Consider the following 23,401-nt stretch of genomic DNA (forward strand, 5'->3'; position numbering starts at 1 on the left):
ACATTTCACATGCCCCATCTGGCCCACAACCTAAGTTTAAATACCCATGCTTTCTCCATTTTGGTTAAGTGTTCAACCACTTACCTATATGCCCAACCCTGACTTTTACATTTTTAAATTATCAAAAATACAAATTTCATGACAGAAAAGATGTTATGAGATTCACCTTCGGTGGTCATAAGTAAATTCTTTTGATGACAGAACTCAGCTAGCCCATTCTGATGTGTTCTCATCTGTGGCTACTTTAGCATCTTGGAATCACAGTGTTGAGTAGATTAAGCTAAAACCATATTATTCATAAAGTCTAAAATGATTGCTGTTTGGCCCTTGTGGGGGAACAATCTCCTGACTCTCTTGATTGCATCACCTCTTTGATTGCATCCACTCCACCGTGCATTAAATTTACCTCCAGCATCTAGAAGTGTTCCTTGTTGTAATAGAAATGAACACCCCTAGGGTCCGCTGATGAATACAAATGGCACATCTTTTGAAGGGTCTTTGACATGGTTTTTGGTCCACAGAAGAACACGCCAATTCGGCTGCTGCAGGTACAGTAAGAAAAGGAGAGAGTGTTATGCGGGCAAGGCCAGTATGAAGCCATGACAGGCCTAGGCAATTTGGAAGCAGATTGGTTGCAAGGTTATTTAGTTACTTTCTTGACTGTGTCCACTGCCTCTTAGCATCCTTCCTGTTTCCAGCACATTGCTCCCACCAAGACTTCTAGGGCCCCATGATTCCCAGAATCACAGGAGCCAGGGACCCAAGAGGACAGAGGCTGGAGGGAGCTGTGATAATAGAACTAGGGCTTTCGATACAGTGGGTTTTGGTCAGGTGAACTTTTATCAGCATCCTCCTGGATCTGTGCATAGAATGTAAATTCCCTAAAAGGAAGATCAGAATGGTTGACTCAGTTCCCACATCCTAGGACCTTTGCTGAAGGGATGAATAAATGTTCATGTTGATTATTGCCTGCATGGTCTTGGGTAGGGCTGGAGGTATTGCATATATAATATAAAAATAGCAATTGCATTGTGTGTTTTAATGAAAGCGAAGTAAGACAGTATATTCAAAAAGTTTTTAAAAGGGTTAGTTATGACTAATGTCTTGTTCAACCTTGCCATTTTATAGATAATAAAATTTATAATAAAGTAATAACAACTTGATTTACTTCTTCTACTAGAATTCAATTTGCAAAGAAGGCTTAAATGAAGAGATGGAAGGGACAAAGCATTGTTGAAGATGCAGTTTCTCACACATTGTAATCTCTGACCCTTGCACTTCAGAAAATAGTGTGGGAGAAATAGCTTTGCATTACGTCATAAGAGATTTCCTGTCCCTTGTGACTCTACTCCTTCATAAACAGGGCACTGGTTCAGGTGTTCATATTGTCTCTTGATGTCAGGACATGCCAACCCTTATTGGAGAATACAAAGGCCACACACAGGTCTCCTCACTTGTCTTCAGTATTACTGTGCCCTATGGTAGCTTCTTTTTCTAGTCTTCAGTATTTGCTGAAGTAGTTACTCAAGTCTAGATCAAAAGCACCCAGCCATATTACTGCGTGTAAAATCATTAGGCAGATTGTTAAATCACAGATTCTTTGGCCGGGATCCATGAAGAGTATTGTTTGGTATGGAGCCAGGTAATATTGAGGCAGATGGCCCTATGAGCCATACTGCCTCAGAGAAATTCTTCAGATCCAGGGCCAGCCCGTCCTACTGCCTCTGTTCCTTCCACCTGGCTTTTGTTACTGTTTGTATACTCCTACTCCTCTTCACTTATACAGTAGCATGGTTCTCTGCCATATAGCAGAGTCCTATTTTAACCCCATGCTCCAGGGCCATGAGGCCCATGGTAGAAGGTGATGGTTTAATCCTGTTTCCAACTAGCTCCAAGGGAACTCACCAAATGGTTCCATTTACAAATGAGAATATATTTAAAATGCCTAAGTACTGCTTTCAGAGATATCCTTCTCATTACTTCATTTGTGAAAATACTGTTTTTTTAAAAAAAACAATGTTTTGTACTGAATAATTTGACTTGAGGCAATTTTCAGGTGTTTATGGAACTAGAAGGCAAACGACTTAGAAAGGTTGATGTAAGTGGTGGGCACATTTATGACCTCCCACAGTCCTATTGCTTTGGATATGTAATCAGGAACATTCGAGACCTTTCCTCTCAGGGTCTTCTCTGCACTCCTAGTTCTCTCTGAGGATGAAACGAGGCATGGCAGGCCCTGCCTTGGCCCTGTGCTTGGTCTGTGGTGGTCTCTGTAGCTGTTAGTTCTCAGATAGCAGCATCACACACATCCACAGGGCTTTGCCTGCTCCACAGAGCTGAACAGAAAATGGGAAATAGGATGTGGACACAGAGACTGTTAGAGAATGAAGGGACTGGTCTTTTGAGCTCTGGACAGAAACATCTGAGTGAAAAAGGTCAGGCAAGGTCCTTCCCAATGAGGAGTCACAGCTTTGCTTAGGGCATGATGCCCGGAGGTGCCCTGGCAATCATTTTTCAAAGGTGCTGTTATGGGTGGTGATGTTTCTCCCATTAGTGTGAATGTCACCAAAGAGGTTGCCACTGGCCTATTCCCAACAGGCTGTGACTGCCCTTTCGTCTGTAGCCACAGTCACTGTCTGAGAAGCTGGTAGAGCTCTTTGATGCCCTGCCTTTAAGACCCCGTTTCAAAGCAGTCTGATTGTGGGCTGCCAGGCGTACCACTGGTATTACCAGTGACTCACAGCTCTCCCACCCTTTTGAAGTTGGGCTATTGCGCTGTACAGTTGAGAGCAAATGTTTCTGTGCTCAGGGTTCATAGTTGTCATGGTTATGCAATCACCAGAAAGTCTCACGAAGGGCATTCATTATCTACCCTGGGCTGTGACCTGGGGATCAGCCCTTCACCATCTCTCTCTTTATATTGCTGTCCCCAAGGAAGGCATAGTCCTCACCTTGATTTTACCAACCTTGGCATTTATGACACTACGTATAGGGTTTCCTGGTTATGAATGCATCCCATAAACCAGGGAGCTGAGAGAATCTGCACAAAATAGTTAAGGCACAGATGTGGCAGGCTTTTCTTTTCCTTTTATGAGGCAATGGACAAGTACAACACTGCCCTAATGGGATTGCTAAAGAAAAAAAAATTCTTCTATAAAAATTTAATTATCCACAATTGCTGAGAGTTAAAAAAGAAGATTCTGTGCAAAAGAAATATAAAAACACTAGACACCGTTTATCCTTCAGTTTACAGCCTGCAAGCTACAGAGCTTGCACATGCGTGTGGGGATGGATCACGTATAACATTAATGGCATTGACCGTCTGAGTGGCTGACTTCTATGAGAAAAGGACAGATTTCACAGAGACTGAAAAAATGGTTAACATTTACATAATTATTCTGAGCTCTGATAAATGGCAAAGAAGGCTCTTTCCCCGCTTCCCATCCCTTGCACTTGTTAAATAACCGCTATGCCCTTCTCTATGGGATTTATGTGTTTTTTTTCCCCCTCTCAAAACAGTTGGGCAACGCCATGAATGAAAGGCATCCAAAATATCACCCACCAGGAGATTTCAGCCCAACAGATAGATGGGAGTGTGGGTGTGCCTGAGAGTAATCCCACCACCTCCCCAGATTTGCAGATTCTGCTGGCACGAGCCCTTTTCTCTTTAAATTGTATGTTTGTTTTTATGTGTTGGCTTTTATGCTTGGTAAGTTATAACTCTGTTGGGGCAGACCCTAAACCCTGTTTTTAAAAAAAGTCAAATTACTTTATACCCTGAGTGTGTTCTGCAAATAAAATCGATAAACAGAAGCTTCCTCCGGATTTATGACGGCTTAGGACGAAGGCACTGAGAGCTACAAACTGTTTCAGACAGTGGACACACGAGTTCTGGTTAATCTTTCCCAGGTTTTCATTAGAAATGCCTGCAAATGATTTATCACATAATTATACTTTATACAACACCATCTTTTTCGTAACTACAGATGATAGTCCGTGCTGACCAGCGCTCTCCCTTTGTAACCCATGTCTCAGGAAATGCCCAGCAGTTAGCTGCACTGACTCTTTCAGAGTGGTCAATCTTGGCTGTCAACTTGATTTAGAATCACCTAGGAGACACACTCTAGTGGGAGGTCTGAGGGCATTTTCAGAGAAAGTTAACTGAGGAGGAGGGAAGACTAAATGGGTTGGGATTTCAGACTGAACACAAAGGAGAAAACTAGCTGAGCAGAGACATTCGTCATCTTCTGCTTCCTGACCATGGGTTCAATGTGAGCAGCCGCTTCCTGATCCTGCCGCCATGATGAACCTCAAACTACCAACCCAAATAAGCCTTGCCTCTCTGAGCTGCTTCTTGTCAGGTATTTGGTCATGACAATAAGAAACTGGACTAATGCAGTGTTCTCATTACTGAGTTGTTCATTTGGAGCTGAAGATGTCATTAACAAAACCCACGAGTGCCTCTTCTCTGTCCCACCTTCCAACAACTGTCTCTTCTGACACACAGGGCTGTATCTTAGGATTCTCATCTCTGATTCCTTTACCTCATCACCCTTTTGCTTGTTCATGCTTACCAGGAGATATGAGAGAATGAAGCTGCTTCCCTTAGTGGGGTAGGGATGGGAAGGAGGCGAAAGAGAAGGAGAAAGAGGGAGGAGGAGTAGTTAATTCATAGTATTGGATTCCAGAGAATGGTGGGACAATTTTTCTTCATCCTGTCTTTTCATTTACCTGTGTTCCACTAAGACAGGTAAAGATATAAATAACAGAAAATACTTCCATAACTGTTAATTTTGCTGGAATAAAGTCATCAAAGTACATTTGCAGAGCAAAAAAATGTATCCACTATTTACTTATGTCCGTAGTCTCCCTACTAACCAGAGAGCTGGATTCCCTCTGGTGGAAAAGGTACCATTTAGATATGGGGGCAATTTTTCATCATCCATGATGGTGATTTTATTTTTCTTAAGGAACTATAATTTATCATGTGCTAGATTTACATTTAAACTTATTTCTTTGAGTGTTCTGAACATTTTAGTCATATAATGAATGTTTAGGATATCCTGTTAGATAAAGGACCTTGTATGCTATAATCAGAATGCTAATTTCCTAAAAATATCTCTTAACAACATTTCTTGCACATATGCATGTACAAATGAGAATTGAAGGGTGTGCACACAAGCAAATGTGATTCCAGATGGACACATTTACTCAATTTAGTAAAAAGGTATTTTTTACATTTCTGAAAACAATGGGTGTCTAAAATGCATTTATGTCATATGGATTAGAAGCCCCACTCACTGACACCTTCATTATGTCTGGGGTGGGTTCCTCTGTCCTAACAAATGATGGCATTCTTCTTTGTTTTTTTTCTCCTTCATTATTAAAGAATCACTCCTATTGAAGTTTTGAAAACTGGGAAAATCTTGGAAGTTTAATTAATTACATAAAGTTCACACCTATAAGTCATGGTGAAGATATTAAAAGATAAGTCAAAAGCAGCAAACTATAAATATTTCCCGAAGTATAAGATCAAAGACTGAAGCCCCATGGAAAAACCTCTTAGTCAATTAACTAACAACAGCTGAGCCACAGATCCACAAGGGTGAGTAGATGTACAATGTGTGTTTGTCAAAAAATAGCTAGATATGACAAAGCTATATTTATTTTCACTCTGCTTGTCTTCTTGAAAATGATTTCCTGATTTCTGTTCACTTGTCTAACGGTTGGCAGCATATTTGAGAATGCTTACAGAAAATGAAACACAACTTCCATTTTTGTACAAAACACATTTCTATAGATTAATGAGTCCTAGGTATCAATGCATGCATTAATTAGCCTGCTGTACTTTAATGGGAGGGTGACTTGCATTGTGTGCTTGAAATACTTTTCTGCACTTGTATAATTGATGTAATTGGCAATTGTCACATGGCTGAGAATCTGGGCACAGCAAGAAATGACCTCTTTAGATATGTACTCATTTGCTATTTGTTGATTGTCTTTTAGAACTATACTCATGTTTTTGTAAATCAACTGGTATAATTACCAAAATTAATTACAGATAAAAACAGCAGAATATACTTCCCTCTTTTCTGCTCCTCGTCTTTGATCTATTTTAAAATTGTCTATCCTGTTCCTCATTTGTATTCATTTTGATGCCATCAATTTGTTTCTCTATTACTGTTATTTTTGCAATTTTCTGGCTCCTTTAGAACTTGCTCAATCCGCTTTGATCTGCTTCCCTTCAAGCTTTATTTTTGGTGCTGTTTTTCATGTTCTGTAAAGTTTTTCTTTTTTCTTTTTGCACTCCTCTCCCCTCAGTTCTTTTGATTCAACTCTTTCTTAGGACAGGAAGAAACTCTAGCTTTGAGTGAACAGGTAAATGTGATTACAGGAGTTTGTGCTAAGAATGCCTAGCTTTGTGCTTGTGAATAGCAATGGCTGACAGCCTACTTCAAAGGCTCTTGGGAACAAAGAATCTTTTGAGGCCACTAACAAATCCAGCAATCCTTCCTGACCCATCTTTGCCAAAAGATACCAGCTAATGGCAGGACAAGCCTGCCTTGTGAGAATAGCCAAGTGGGCTTGGGAACAAACATCTCCATGACATAATAAGGGGAGAACATACTGTTTATCTCTCTAATAACCGTCTTGAGGAAAATTAATGTTCCTCTGTCCTTTGTGCAGAGCAGTGATTGGATTGTGTGTTTCATTTCTAGCTGGACAAAGGCCAGCATATTGCAATACTTCTCAATATTAGATTTTCTTGTTTAAAAATTAGATTTTATTGGCATTCTCCTTCTGTGATTTCTTCATTAAAAGCTTCATTAAGCATAAATCTCCTTTTACACAGAAGAAAAACAAAAAAATGATTTTAAGGAGGTCATTTTAAAAGTCTTCTAGAAGGGCGACACTAAGCTTCACACTGCAGATTTGCTGTGTTCCAGGGACCTGGCATCCCAGAGATGAAATAATGATTGATTTTGCATGGATTTATCTAATATTAATTATATTGATGCTTGAAGCTATTTAATAAGCCAATGTGTTCCAGAGTCTCAAGCTTTACAAATCTGATATTAAATCTTTTTTATTTTTTTCAGGTAGGAAGTAGGCAGTAATGTCTTGGTTCTGAGGTGATGTAACACCCTGGGTCTGCTGTCCTCTGGAAGCACCAGAGAAAGAGAGTTTGCACAGCTACCATGCTGAGAAATGCAGCTAGCCATTAAGGGCAACTGTGTGCTCTGGTGGTGGGTTCTGGCACGGGGTGAACACGCCCCTGACAAGAGTGATGAGGAAAATGAAAGTGATATAGTTTTTTTTTCCAGCTTAGATAGACCTGTCCTCCACTCTCCAGTCTCTACAAACATGGAACAGGGTCAATTCTTGGCTCTACAGAACAGAACAGCATTTTTCTGAGCATGGATTGCACAAGGCTGGTTTTGCCTCTGACTTCTTGACATTCTGTGTTTCTGGCTCACACCCCTTCAGGTGAAGAGGTGATTAAAATGAAATGATTTGAAAGGCCCTTCTCCACTGGGATGTAGCAAAGATAAACACAATGCAGTATCAATGCAGGAAAATCATGCTATAGACTGAGGCTATCTACATGAATTCAAAGATGTATGTTTCAAAAGCTTGCAATTTAAGGATAGGATAGGGAGATAGCTCATTGAAAAATGCTTGCCAGAGCCCAAATGAAAAGAGTTAGGCTTGGTGGTGTGTGTTTTTATCCCAGTTGCTGGGAAAATATAGATAGATGAATCTTTGATATCCATTGGCCAGCCAGCCAGCCCAATGTACTTGGAAAATTGGGCTCTAGGCTAGTCAAGAGAGACCCTGTCCAAAAAACTAGGTGTGTGCACCTAGGAATGACACCTGTGGTTGTCCTCTGGCCTCCACACACAGGTGTGCATGTCATCCCCCTCATTTCTCTCACACACATGGAGTCAGGAGTGGACAATTCATTTTGTGATCAGTAAAACTAAAGGTATAGATGTGTCCAAAACTGTATTTTTTCTCCCAAATGAGAAAATAGGAACAAAACCATCTAGGCTTTACATATGAGCATATAACATAATGGTTTCTACATATAAGCTTTTTTTTCCCTAAGGGAAATTGCATATGAAGTTATTCCATTTTCTCTGGACAAGAACCAGACAGGTAGGTGTAAGGTGAGGGACACTTCTCTCAGGCCTTAGAGACACTTGAGAGTTTGAGAGCCAGCGTCCATTGTTGAGTTGGGTCTGAGAGGACCTGAGTTCTAAGACTCCTGAGCGGGGCTGTGGGGATGGATGCACATATTTGGAGACAAAGTGGTGCTCTGGCACTGGATTCAAAGCTGGACACCAACAAGAGCCAACACAAAAGTACAGGAAACAAGTGAGTGCCAGGATGTGATGACAGGAAAGAGTTCCAATGCTACTTGTCCTGGGTTGGCAGCTCTGACAAGGCAACTGAAGCCGAGTCCATGGAGGAAAAGCTTTCCTTGACTTTTCTGTTAGAAGTTAAGCTGTTTCCTGACTTTCTTGTTAGAACTCTCCTCTCTTAGACCCATGCAAATTTGTACTCACTTCTCCCCTCAGCTGTATGTTCAGTAGTCTTGAGCCATTCACAGAACATTCCCAGTCTTGGGCATAAGGGTTCCCTGGCAGACCACAAGCTATATCCTCAGTTTGCAGGGTCTATCTCAGAGCACCCGGAGCAGTGGAAGCCAGAGTGACTTCACATGAACCAAGGATACTGCGATTGGATGCTCATGAACTTTGAGTGCTACCCAATTGTGCCTTCCTCACTCCTCCTCCTCACCCAACACTTATCAAAATAGCTGGTTAAATAAAGTCAGGCAGACACAGAGGCAGCCAACAGTGAGAGAATGGCATAACTCTGACACAAAGAAAATACAGGGAAAAGTATAAAAAGGAGCCGAAGTGACCAAAGGACGATTTATACTTAACCATAAAAGAATTCCACAGAGCAGAATGAGGTCCTAGGAAACTACAGAGAGCTTCATGGCTCCTGGAAAGGAAGAGCAGTGAGAGAATGCACAGGCAATCCTGGAGAGTGGAGATGTGGTCAGAAACGCAGGAGCAGATTTTAATTTACAGGTAAAGGGAACAGATAAGAAGCCAGAAGCTCTAAGTGGCATGATTGCCAAGGTAGATAAGAGCAATGCATATTAAACTTTGTAATAGACACATAGAGGTTATGGTTCCTCACTCAGGGATGTAATGTATCGTGGGACTCTTGGCTTTCTCTCTGATCATCTATTGTAGTGTTGAGCCTCCACGCACAGTTTACATGCGGATACCCTCAACTGAAGTCCTCACCTGAAATCCTGCTTCATGCATCAGCCGCTGGACATTTGAATGTCTAAGAAATATCTAAAGCAAAACATGAAAAGTGAAACTTCCCATGTCCCTTGTCTGCTACACAGTAATCCTCTGTCATGGCCATGCTAGCGTGGGGGTTCAGTCTTAGCTTGGGTCATGCTTCAGTCCATCAACAAGTCATACCTTCAGAAAGTGTTCAGAGTTAAAAAACTGCTTTTCATGACCTCCTCCAGGGCTCCCTGCCTACCACACTGCCACCACTGCCTGTTCTCACTGACCTCTCTACCTCCACCCTAAGCACATTACAGTCTGTTTTCCTAAGCAACAAGGGTGATCCCCTGTCAGTCTTATTCCTCTAAGTGGTTTTTCTCTAGGAATCATATTCACAGTCTTAGGATGACTTGCAGATGTTCCCAATCACCTGGCCCAAATGCCATCCCTTGGGACTCTTCCTCTCATCTCCTCTGTTCTGCTCACTGGCCTCTTGAATCATGACAGGATCAATGTCCTTGCCTCAGGGCCTCGGCCCCTGCTTGTTTCTAGTTGCTCACATGGCACAGCTCTTTACCTCCTTGTAGTCTTTCCTCAAATATGAAGACAGTATCAGTGCATGGGACAGATGCAGGTCAGGACAAAGAATGACCTAGTACTGAGGATGGATAACTCTTTGTCTTAGTGACTTACGCTCTACCAAGTTCTTCAACACTGTCCATGTTAACTTAAGAAAACAGTTCCGAGCATGGATTTATACCCTGAGCATCACATTTACACTAAAAATAAAGCTAAAATAAGCTACCTTGTCCAAGGTCACTTAGATAGAAGCTTCTAGGATCTGGAGTCCCAGTACTCCAGTCTTGTAGCCCCAAGGCAAGGCCCTCCAAGACATCAAGTTTGTTATGTAGTTACAATAGTTGTAACAATTGGATTGATGAGCACCATAGTGATGGTGGCAGTGAAAGGTTACTGTTTCAGGAAGTCAAATGCTTCCTCATTTTTGTTGTTGTTGTTGTTGTAGAAACCTGGGAGCCAAGTGCTTTTATTTACAGTTTTTAGAGCAGGGGACAGAGTCAACACAGGGTAGGTAGGTGACCTAGGTCTGGTAGCAGGAATGTTAGAGCCAGGACAGATATTTAAATACCCAGCTCTAGATCTGGGTCCTTTAGCATCACACCACATCCTCGATTTGTCTGAGAAAACTTTTCTTTTGCTTTTCTGCTAGACGTGCTAGACACACTGTAGAGCTGGATAGAATTGAATTCTCTAGTTGGGTAATTAGAGACTAACTGTGCTCAAAAGATTTTTTTTGAAGGCATATGCTGTTTAAGAAATACTATCTTTAAATTGAGGTTTAGTGTGAAGATTTTCAACATAGTCGATGATTGTCTGAGTCTGTCAGGCAGTTAAACAGAGGTTTGTGGTTCCTGGAATACAAGATAGTCATGGCCATATTTTCTAAGGTAGATATTTTGTCTTGGGCCAAGATTCTCAGTTCTGACTGAAGATTAACTTTTCTTTCCAGCGACAGCTTGTCTGGACTTGAGGGGGGATCCTGGCAGGCAGAGGAAAGGGAGCTGGCTTTGCTCACCTGGGGTGATCATAGGCAATCTGCTTGAATTCATCGTTCCAGTTGGGTCTCCCAAAGAAGGTCTTCTGCTTTAAGCCTGTAATCACATCCAGACTTTCATCCCAGTGTAACGCTATGTGAATAGCCTGAATTAAAAATCGTAGTATCAGTTGACATTAAAAAAACGACCATAAGAGCCATCTATAAATAAAAGATGAATCTCAGTATCATCATTTGTATATTTAAAATATTTTTAACAGGGCTTCAAATGCTTTATTAGCAGATGCCTCCAATGTTGTGCTTTAGGGCAAGTATCATGTTTCATCTGTCTTCTGTATTTATTCTTGTTGGGAGAAAATGCTTCTCTGTACAAAGACATAGCCTGGAAAGGATGGTTTTCTTTGAAAGGATGAGAGTAATATGGTAAATGTGGTTAAGGGAGAACACTGAACAAGTTAGTTTTCTTTCTGCCAGACTTCTCCAAAAACCAATTTCCCCTGCTGTCCCCATTCATTTAATATTAAATCCAGGGGACATTTCCAGACTAAAGCACCATGAAATGCCCAGGAGGAAGTTGGGTCTTACAATCGGATATGCCTACTATGGTGACATGGTTGATGGACAGTCGTTTCCAGATGTTAGGACTGCCCCCTCCCCCAGATACCAAAGTCTGCAGAGGCTCAAACCCGTGCAGGTTATATTTGTGTATAACCTACCCACATCCTCTCATATTCTTGAAGTCATCTTTTTGGTCTATAAAGTCTTATTGCCATACAACTACTAGGTAAAGAGTTGTTGTCCTGTATTGTTTAGGGAATAGCGTAAAGAAATAAGACGATATATTTTCAGGGCAGATATATTTTTTCAAACATTATCAGTCCTCAGTTGGTTGAGGACTCAAAGCTCTAGAGAGCCAACAGTATATTGTTAGGTTTCAAGCACTGGGGGATGCACTTGATGAAGGTATGATAGGTTGCTGGCGACAGAAGAGTAAGGGGTCTGGATGGAGCTCTATAAGTGACTGAGTTCAAACCCAGTGAATTCACCCAGTCCTTGTGTAATTAGAGGCCTGGTAAATTAGAGCCTGGGGCACAGCAATCCTTATAATAATGAACTGAAGTACAATTATCGGCTTTGGCCCCTGTGAATTCTAGAAGCTCCCTGGCTCTTCCTGCTTCAGGTGTGTGTGTGCTATGCACCATCCTGAGAACCAGCACCAGCTCTGGAGCTTACACACCAATTTTTCTCTCAGCCTCTAACTCTTGATAGTTGTGGCAGTTTGGATTTACAGCTCTGCCATGCTCAATTTGTGCCACAGCGTCCTGTTCCATCATGACTTGCCTGGATGGTTCTTTTCTACTCTAAAAAGGCAGCCAGGGCCAGAAGTTCACCTCCAAGTCACAGTGACTGACCTGACAGGTCAGTGGACAGGGTAGACTGACCATCAGAATGCCAGGCTACAGGGAATTGCTGTCCAGCAAATCTGACCTTAGGACACAGTGCTGAGATTGCAAAAGAGTTTTGGAATAGGACTCCGTGCAGCATGAAGATGGGGAAATGGGAGAGGATCTGGGCTGACATGACAGAGAGAGGAACCACCAGGAGCAAAAGACTCGAAAGCCTGAACACATACAGCAGGATGCATAAGCATCCATCAGTTGCTCTGGGGCAACAGGAAAATAGTGAGGCTCTCCTAGAAACAGGTCAGGCTAAGGAGGTCCCTAAAGTACTTGTTAAGACATTACCATTTTATCTAGTGGGGAAGAAAGGCCTTCCTTACTTATTTCTGTGGGAACGCCCAATCTCTGGTGCTTAAACATTTGGAATTATGTGTTCCATATTTGTCAGCCCCCCGTTCAATTAATCTCAAACTCTTTTGAGTTGCCCTTTGTAATACCTCTCCCATCTGTCCCGTCTGTTCTTGTCAATTTGCCACTTTGAGGTTGTTGGATTCAGCTTAAGAATCGGCTATTTCTAAAACAGCCTCTCAAGTGCTTGAGCTACTGACAGAATGCACCAGCTATTTCTTTTCCTTACATGTGGAGATTAGTGATTTCCTGTTTGAAATCTGAAAGTATGAAGAATTTCTGACATACCATGGGAAAACGTAAGAGGCTATTAACTTTAATTTACTTTCATTTAGGAAAAAAAGTGTATTTTATATCTTAGCCTTGAAAGGGGCAAAGATAGGGCAGGACAGGGTTGTGTTGTCCCAAAATCCACTTAGCAGTTCTGTCTAGAGAATCAGAGTCTCATAAATCCCAAGTGACAGGGATTGGCTAAGTGGACACTTGGGAGCAATTTGCCTTAGAAGTGGAAGAGCAAGCAAGGGGCTGGGAAGATAAAGACAAAGCCATGTCTGTGCTTCACCAAATGGACCATCGGTCAACAATCCCACTTGGATAGGAAAAATGTTTGTTTGGAAAACATAATTAACACTATATAATTCATTAAGATCTATCAAGCCTAGTTCCCAAGAAACCTACAATTCAAATTATTCTAGAGGGTTAAATATTTAAGGACGACTGGAATTAAGACCATAAAAATTCATAACACTTTTTGAATTTCAGTTAAACTCTTATTCATTACATAGGTACAATGAAGTTCAGAGAAAAAGAGAGAGAGAGAGAGAGAGAGAGAGAGAGAGAGAGAGAGAGAGAGAGGATCCACAAAACACATAGAGCAAGCAATCATTTGTAAATTTGGTGATTGGTACAAAGATCCTTGGCTTAAACATATTTTCCTTAGAAGTATACATTAATGACACCATCTACATATTATCTACAGAAAGCACTGTTTAAAACACACATTTCATAACCTAGTGTAATGGCTTTGTTAACACCAATATTTGGGGAGTTCAAGTGGATTCTGATGCACTAGTCATCCTTTATAACTGACTGTGATAGTTTTTATCAGTACGGGAATAGTCGGTGTGTTGACACATTATTTTTTGGGGGGAGGGTTTGAAGACAGGGTTTCTCTGTGGCTTGACACATCATTTTTTGCCAAACCCAATCTTTATACTCCATTACTATAATGACTTGCAGAACACCTGCCCAAGCAGAAGGTCATCTCGGCTTCAGATGAGAAGACACACATCGCCCACTTTCTGAGAATCCCTTAAGACAGAGAACTCTGTATGCAAATCATTCATCCATAGTAATTTTCTGGCTCACATGTTTTTCAATATGAAAGGCCGGATAGAAGCAACAGGGAATCTTTTCTCTTTTGCTCTGAGCAGCATAGAATCAGAACCAATTAAGAATTCAACAGATGATACAGCCAATTAGTGACAGTCAGCAATGCCACTCTTAAAATGACAGATTCGAACTTTAAGATTCCTAATATCTGGTTTGTCATTTACTACACAACATGTTTATCTTTTTCATTCCACAGTAAGATAGCCAGAGGTCTTTTTATTGCCACATCTTAACTACTTGTTTCCAGCCTAGTTTGATTCTCTTCTTTCCCTTTTTAAGAACTTTAGGACAGTTCTTTGGTGCTGCCTGATAAGCTGGCTGCTCATCATCAAATTGGGTTCTTTTAAGAAGTGAAGCAATTGAACCAGGGTCCTCTGGAGGAGCAGTCATCGCTCTTAACCATGCGCACCTTTAGCCCTAGCACTTGGAAGGCAGAGGTAGGTGGATCTATGTGAGTTCAAGGCCAGCTTGGTTTACAAAGTTACACATAGAAACCCCCGTCTCAAAAAAAAAAAAAAAAGTGTGGCAGTATTGGAGATCTTGGGTTTTACTGATACCTGATTTTCATCCCAGCCAGTGAGAAATATACGGTAACTCAGCAGGTGAGCCTTCCCTTGCTCACTCATCCGTGTTTCCAGCGAAAGTAAGAGGTCTGCAAACCACTCAAAAGCCCCGGCATCCCGGCAGATCCAGTAGAAGTACACCTGTCAGGAGAGAATGAGGGAGGCTTATCTGTCTTCCTTCCCATAATATGCTGATAATCACAGGCTACTTCATGTCTGTTAAAGAACTTGAGCCCAAATGGGCAGTTCTGCTAAATCACACGTTCTTCTCTACAAGTGAACAAATCATCATACCGTGATTTCTTTTGAAAAAAAAAGAAAAGGAAAGAAAAAGGAAAGAAAAATCCCATTGTGTTTGAAAAGGCCCAGACTGAATTCAAGGAGTCAGGGTTTCCGTGGGCTGTGCCAGCTTCTTTGGATGAAGATCAATTTTCCACACTTCTGGTTGGTCCTTTTTCTGAACAAGATTAATAATCATAACTCATGGTGCCTCTCATTGCTCCCCAAAGGGGATAAGCTGCTAGACCAGCCCCCTTCATCTTTACTTATGACCTAAGCTCAAGATTTCAACTCTCATCTCCAGAGACCTCCCAAAGGCCTGGGCACTAATCCACTTCACCAGCTACAGCCTCTGGAGAATGGAGATTATGGTAATTGCAGAATGAAGTCTCACAAGGCAGAAATTTTCTCTCAGCGAGACATATCAGTGTCCTCGAGAGCTGGTGGGTGGAGGCTGTGCTTGCCTGTGTGTCAACTAATGCAAGAAAATTGTTTCTGGGAAGGGTTTTGTTTCTGTTTGTTTATTTTTAAAACATTCTCTCCCTGTTGAGCAAATGGCAGGTGACAAGAAGCAGTTTGGGTTTACAAAAAGAAAGACTTAGCTTTGTGCTTTGAGTTTCAGACAATTGTATCTAGAAGAAACCACAGGAGATGAATCTCTTAGTTCTCTGGGTTCTTTCTATTCCCACGCTTCTACCTCCTGCTATCCACCCAAAGGGACATCTGTGGGGCTCAACAGTGTCTGTGGGGGCCTGGTCCCCACTCCAGATGCTGTCTGGTCTGTTACCACCAGAAACATGCCCTCCAATTGCCAGTGTTTACTTCCCTCCCTCCTTCCTTCCCTCTTTCTCCCCCCTTCTTTCAGTCAGCTTGCAAGCTCACCATCATATAATCAGATTTATAATTGAGATTTAATTAGTATCACAAGGAAAGGAAAATCACAGAATGTTTCTCATGTCTGAGTATCTTGCCTACTCTCTTCAGATTTGTGCAGGTTTTTGTGATGTCATCTGCGCTCAGGAAGAGCAGGAGGTGAGGATCTAAGACCTCCCTCTCAGAATCAGAGGTTGCATATTTTCTGCATGGCTCCTGCTCAGAGGGAAACTCAAAATGCCAATCCAAGGAGAAATGAACCCTTAGACCAGTGGTTCTCAACCTGTGGGTCAAAGTCCCTTTGTATGTGTGTGTGTGTGGGGTTGCATATCACATATTTATATTACGATTTATAATAGTAGCACAATTACAGTTATGAAGTAGCAACAAAATAATTTTAGCCACAACATGAGGAACTGTATTAAACGGTTACAGCATTAGGAAGGCTGAGAACCACTGCCTTAGACCTCAGGCACAATTACCACCCCTAAAAGACTTCTCTCATCTTTCTGGCTATCATCCTCCCTGGAGTGTATAGTCCACACATCCTCCAGGTAGTTTCAGAGCAGAACAGAGCATAGAGTGCCTCCTGCTGGATATTCCAACATGCCTCATGAGCAAAAGGTGGTGCCTATCTACTCATTCACTGATACACAAAAGCTTACACAATGATTACTATGGGTAGAAACCAGTTTACACGGGAACAATGATAGTGGAAAAAGGCAGACAGACAGACAGGTGGACATACATATAAAATGCCCATCTTCATGGAGTTTGTGACTTGGAGGAGGAGGGTGATGTATAAATACATAAAGTATAGAATATGTCAGATGGTAATCAATGCAGTGTAGAAGCAAGGCAATCTGGGAAAGTTCACAATACTGACTCCAATGGCAAAGGGGGACCCCACTGAGGAGGCACTTGAGCACAGCCATGGAGGGGAAGAAGGTGTCAGATGGTGGTCTGGTTTCATTCCGTTGTGGTGATAAAACACTCAACTCAAAAGAGACATGGTGAAGGAAAGGTTCATCTGGCTTATACTTCCAAGTCATAGTCTAGCAGTGAGGCAAGGCAAGCAAGAACCCAAGCAGGTTGGTGGAGCAGAAACCATCGAGGAATACTACTGGCTGGCTTGCTCTCTGGCTTGCTCACTGGCTCATACTTATGTAGCATTTTTTTTATATATAAAGTCCAGGACCATCTGCCCATGGTGGGTTGGGCTATCATGCATCAGTCGATAATCAAGACAGTTCCTCACAGATATGGTCACTTCTAGGTAGATCCTCAACTGAGGCTTCTCCTTTCATATGACTTAGGCTGTGTCAAGTTGACAATTAAGCCTAACCAAGACATTCAATCCCTTATCAACACAAACATATCACTATTAAACCATAACCTTTGCTTTCTTATCCCTAAGATCTCATGTTAATATCATAATATAAAACATAGTCTGTAGTTAAAATTCCATAGTATTGAAAAATTCCAATGCTTTACAAGTTTAATGTCTCTTTAAAAGTCTAAAATCTCCTAATGATGGACTTTATAAAATTATAAACAAATTATAAGTGCTGTTGTTGCAAAAGGGAAGAACTGGACATAAAAATAACCAGATCAGGATATGGCATAAGGGAAACCCTCATTCATTACTGGTGGAAGTGCAAACTTGTACAGCCATTATGGAAATCAGTGTGGAAATTTCCCAGGAAGATGGGAATCCATCTACCTCAAGATCCAGTTATACTACTCTTGGGCATCTACCCAAAAGATGCCTCATTCTACCACAAGACACTTGCTCAACTATGTTCATTGCTGCTTCATTCATAATATCCAGAAACTGGAAACAACCTAGATGTACCTCAACAGAAAAGTAGATAAAGAAATTGTGGTACATTTATACAATGGAGTATTACTCAGCCATTAAAAAAGAAAGTTATGAAATTTGCAGGTAAATGGATGTAACTAGAAAAAAATAACATTCTGAGAAGGTATCTCAGACCCCCAAACACAGATATGGTATGTATTCACTTATATGTGTATATTAGCTGTTAAGTCATTTTCAACCAAGCTACATTCCATAGAACCTAAGAAGGTAGGCATATAGTAAGGGACTTGAGTGTACAGATAGATCTCATTAGGAAAGAGAGATAGAAGAGATAATTATGGATGGATGGGTGGGCTGGAATTGGAGGATCAAGCAGGGAAGGGGAAGGTGGTTGATGGAGGGAATATGAGGAGACAGCTAAAATCAACAGCTATTTGAGGGGTAGTATGGAAACACAAAACAGTAAGAACTTCCCAAAATACACACAAAGACTCACAGCCAGATATCACACACACACACACACACACACACACACACACACACACACACACACACACACACACTTTTCATAGCTCATTAATCTTGCATCTCTCTTGCCTTCAGAATCAGTACTAGGTGGGTGACCATTATGCACTGCCAAGTTCAGGGACAAGCTTGAGATGCAGCCTTGCCCCCTGAACCCCAGCTTCTGTGGGCTGACCCTGAGGAAACCCTTCCCAGAAGATTTTGAAAACAATTCTGACCTCTTATTAATTGTAGCTGATTCCTTCGCCCCCGGTGACCAGCATCCACTACCCTAGTGAAACAGACGGTCTACCTCAGTGGAATCACACCTCTTTGACAATCACAGCTGCTTCTTCAACTCCACATGACCAGCGATCACACTTCTTAGCCAAAATATGACAGGGATGGCCCATAGCCCAGATATTAATTATATCTTTGCTCCCTTCTGAAACCTCATGAGCAATACCTCCACAGTCCACGTCTCCCTCAGCATTATCTTCCACACTCCCCTAAGACGTCATTAAGCTCTGGACACTCAATGGCTTTTTAGCCCAGTGTTCCAAAAAATAACAATTAAATAAAAAGAACAAGAAAAAACTGTAGTTTCAGAGCCTGTTCTGACCTTTCTTACCTGAAAAATGCCCACATTTTAGCTTTCTCCACACTCTAATCTTCGTATTTTCAAATAGGAATTGTTCCCGTCCTTGCTTTCTCATGGCATAGCAGTGTGCCCGTGTTCTTAAGAGCTTGCCAGGCCTTTCATGCTTTTGCTTCCTTGTCATTGCCTTGTGAGTTTTCCCCTCCATAATTGACTTATGGGGACACTGGCCTCTTTAGTGCAAGAGACAATGGAGGGCAAGTGCATTGGCCCCGTAGACATGCTTCAGGCAGACAAAAGAAAGAGGAGACTTTGAACAGAAGAAAGGGGTATTTACTTTGACTCTCTTTCATGTTTCTAATGGTGGGGACACTTACTGTGAAGAGACATCAGAGTTCCACCCCTGCATTTGGCCCAGGAGAAAGGATGTGGTCAGTGGAAGAACAAGCATCCTAAACAATGGGCTGCGGCTTCTGTGATCTATGCTTTCCCCACCTTAGTCTCCAAAAATAAAACAAACCTGAAATCAGATGCCTGTGAAAAGCATGGCTTTGAGAATTCCACAGTGGATACTAGAGGTCTAAAATACCCAAGGTTAAAAGATGGTATCAAGCAGAAAGTCAGTAAAATAACGTTCTGAACTTCCAGGCGACAAAAGCTACCCCATAAACTTGTAGAGATAGTGTAGGCTCAGGTGTTTTAGGAATTCATTCTAGGATCATGAGATTCTCTGTGCACATCACCTGGTACAGACCTTCAAAGTCCTGTCCTTTGGGGACACTAATGGCCTGATCCAACTCAGCTATGTCTGTCATGGAAGTCTGGGTCTGAGCTACATCCATAGTAGTGTTCTCTATCCTGTCTCAACTCATTTTCATGTTCCAAAGTCCAAGCTCCTTCGTAAAGGTCTGTAGATCATGTCAGAATGATCCAGAGTCAGTAGGAGACAGATCTTTGCAAAAGGTTTTTTTTTTTTTTTCAAATAATTCCAGAAGATAGAAACACTATAGCTGCTAACTAATTTTTCTACTTGACCTCATGGATTCTCCAATGAGAGTATACTGTTTCCAGGCTGTACCATCTCAAAAGCCCATGCAATGGCTCAGTTACATGTATAACATGTACTTCTTTAGGCCCAAAAATTTGTTTCCTACGAATGAATGGAAAAAGTATTTATTTATAACCCACTGCAAAGAACGGAAGTGTTCAGGTGGAAACAGATGTAGAAACGAGCAGAACACAGCCACTAAATACAATGGGCCCCCAGGTTCTGTGACCTGTCCTGAAATTCTGGCTTACCACGGAGGCACTGTGGGACTGGGGCAGGTTGTTTAGTTCAAAGATTCTCTTACCATTCCATATACATAGCACCACTCATGGTGTTTCTGTGAGAATAAAGAATATGGCCCTCTGAAGGGTCTGGATAATGTCTGAAGGATACCATAGTTCTAAGATGGTTCCAACTATTGGTTGTCTCTTCATGTCATTTGGAGACATGAACAGGATAGGCACAATGTATTCACACCACAGAGCACGCTGGGTCACTGGCCTCCCTTGGTCTTTTTCTCTCTAAAGAATTTTAGAGATGGCGGTTGAAAGAGGGGGAAGCCTTGATTTTGAAGATCAGTCTTAGAATTGAAATTTCAGTATGGATCAAGTGACCTAGTTTTTCAAGAGGATGCCTTCACTATGGAAAGTGCACCCCAGGCTCCGTTTGTGCTAAATCTGTGTGGCAGCATTCCATGAGTGTGTATGTCAGGGGTGGGGATGGATCTTGCTACCTTGATCACTGTCTCTTCCCGAGGAGCAGGGCAGTGGATAGCAGTGTGACCTGTTGCCTCCATTGAGGCAGAGCACCTCTGTCTCCACACTGTGTACAAGACACAGAACAAAAAGAAACTCCATGCCAGTTCTGGGATGGGGATTCTGCATAGTGACAATTTTGAAAAATAGGAACGTTTATCCCTGGAAAGATAGAGACTGCAAATGCCATTTAGAAAATGTACTATCTCCCCAATAAATAGCTGCTATTATCTTCCAGGTTCTATTTTGCTGTTGTTATTTTTGAAGTAATCCTAAATGAATGTAACAGTGTAGAAGAGACAAAAAAAAAATAGAAGAATGGATTTCTTCTTCTGTCTGAGACTTTCCAGTATGTAGAATGTACAGCTTTAAAGCAATACAATTATAAAATTATTTTTCTGGAATACTATTAATAAGACTAGATCAGCCATTGTAAGACACTTTTCATCCATTAGATTTTTTTCCTTAAAGCCATTATCCTGCATGTTAACTATCTCAGAACTTGATTACTATTCAGTCATCTGGCCCATGACTGGACATCTTTGTGACTAATTATAGTTAGTAATCCTTATTGAAACATTTGCCAGTGGTGGAAAGATTATCTAGATGGTATTCTGTCAGACACTCAAAGGCACCGAAATAAAATGAGCTACAGCTGGGTGTGCTGGCACACACCTTTAATGCTGGCACTTGGTAGGCAGAGGCAGGTCGATCTCTGCCAGTATGTGGCCAGCCTGGTCTACAGAGTGGGACCCTGTCTCTCAGAAAAAATGAAAACAAAAGATGCAGTGAAATAGAGCATTAGATAGTGACACTACCAGAGCTTCAAGCCATGTTACTATGGAGGCCCAAACCAAAGCAAATGGTTCAGCCCTATGTAAAAATAGCCACTTCATGCATGTACAAGTCTGCTATGTAAAGGGATTGAAAATCTGTGGAACAAGGAGTGCTTCATGAAGATTCCTTGGGGACTTACCAGGCTATGTTTAATTTGAGAAGTGAAATCAATAATGGGAGATATTTTTATTACATATTTTATTTACATCTTTTCTTATACAAGGAGAATAATCACCAAAGCTAGTATGATTAATAAATTAAGGCACTGCAGGTGCTAGGATAGTTCCCTTACCATAGGACAAGGGTAAGGCCTAATGGGGTACCGGAGTCTATTGAGGCCACCTAAAGAAAGTGGGGCTTAGGAGAGGTGAATGTGGCCTGAGCCGCCCCCCTCAATTGATTGCTGGTTTCTGTGGCTGGGAGAGGTGATCAATTCAAGGAGTAGCCAGAGCTCCAATGTGAGGGAAAGTGCAAGTAAATAATTTCTCAAAGTAAACGGATTAAATTAAATGCATTTTTCATTCATTAGGAAAGGGAGCAGGCCCCTCTTTGTTTTATTAATATCTTTAAGTAGAGTATGGATTTTTGTCCTTCTTGGCCTCTTTCCCTTGTTCCCACTGGCCTGTGCTGTTGTCTTTTTATTTGAATTATCTGTTTATTATATTAGGTTAGGAACCCAAAGGCCATTTTTACGGGACACACTATAAATACCCATTATCACTGTTATCTATTATTGAGTTGATGAAGAGAGACAATTATGAAGGAATTAGATTATCTCAGCTTTTCTATAATCTATTTTATTGTATTCTGAAGATTACATACGCAGTTAAGAAAATGAACCAACTCTCCCAGTTGGCACTTCCCTTGGAGCCTTCTATGAGGCTGCGATATTGAGGAGAACTAAAATGTGTAAGCCAATATATTTATGTCAGCAGTCTTCCCCCCTCCCCATTCACACACACCTATTTCATTCATCATTTTGACAGTTTGCACAAGCAAACTGTCCTAACTTTTTTTATGAGTTCTTTTCACAAATTGAGTGTGATGTAGAATTAATCATAGCTGTTAGGTAGAAGCTGGAGGACTTTTATCACCACAGGGCATTTACACTCTCAGGATACGGCTTCCTCCATGTTGCACTAGAGACTTCTCACCCACCTTGGTCTCTTCCCACACCCACAGGGACACTGCTCTCCTCTCCATTCATCTTAGTGACATTCATGCTTACTTCTGTGCAGAAATTATCTCTTTAATGCAGCACAACTTTTATTTTCACTTTCTTCCATCAATCCATCCTTATGTTTGTGGTTAATTTTCCTCCTTGGGTAAGTATGCCTTCCTCGTTCCCCTCCATCTATTTTATTTTAAATTATTGTTATTGTGGAAGATGTGCATATGCACATGTGTAGGCCAGGGCATGGGGGTTTGTGTATCTGAGTGCAGATGTACAGGTGTGTGTGGAGTTCGGAGATCCACCTTAGACCTGCATCTTCACCTTCCACTTTGTTAACATCAGGGGCTCTTGTTTGTCACTACATATACCAGGCTAGCTGGCCCTTGAAGTTCCAAGGATTCTCCGGTCTCTGCCTCCCATCTCACAGTAGGAACAGTGAGATTACAGACACACACTTCCAGTCTTGTTTTCTGGGGTTGCTGGGGACTCAGAATCAAGTCCTTACATTTGTGTGGCAAGCCCTTTACCCACCAAGTCATCTCCCCAACCTGCTTTATATATTGAAATATAAAGCCAGAAGCAAAGACACTTTTAAAATGTTTGCTTCAGATAGACAGTGCTCCTTTATCCTGCCAGGAGTCAACCTGTACCTTACTGGTTATAGGACTGCCTTTACCTAAAAGAGTTTTAGAATTACCCGGCAAAGGAGGGGATGAAGAAGCTACTGTGTGGCTAGACAGAGTGACCTACACCTGTAATCTCAGCAGGAGAGTGGCCGAAGCAGGATGATTGGTAAGTGAGGCTAGCCTGGGCCATAGAGTTCCGGGCCAACCTGGGCTACAGTGACAAGCCCTT

The 23,401-nt window shown here is 41.7% G+C and overlaps 1 protein-coding gene across 1 annotated transcript in view; it reads right to left on the bottom strand.

Annotated features, from left to right (window-relative positions):
• Positions 1 to 415: 415 nt before the first annotated feature.
• Positions 416 to 23,401, bottom strand: part of Nox3 (NADPH oxidase 3) — a 58,448-nt gene continuing 35,462 nt past the window's right edge. Inside the window, exons 11-13 of the mRNA XM_027401056.2 lie at positions 14,651 to 14,797; positions 10,915 to 11,039; positions 416 to 542 (exon numbers count right to left, since the gene is read on the bottom strand). Of these exons, the coding sequence (XP_027256857.1) occupies positions 416 to 542; positions 10,915 to 11,039; positions 14,651 to 14,797 (399 nt within the window). The remainder of the gene's footprint in view (positions 543 to 10,914; positions 11,040 to 14,650; positions 14,798 to 23,401) is intronic.

Source organism: Cricetulus griseus, chromosome 2 (assembly GCF_003668045.3).
Source record: "Cricetulus griseus strain 17A/GY chromosome 2, alternate assembly CriGri-PICRH-1.0, whole genome shotgun sequence".
NCBI lineage: Eukaryota > Metazoa > Chordata > Mammalia > Rodentia > Cricetidae > Cricetulus > Cricetulus griseus.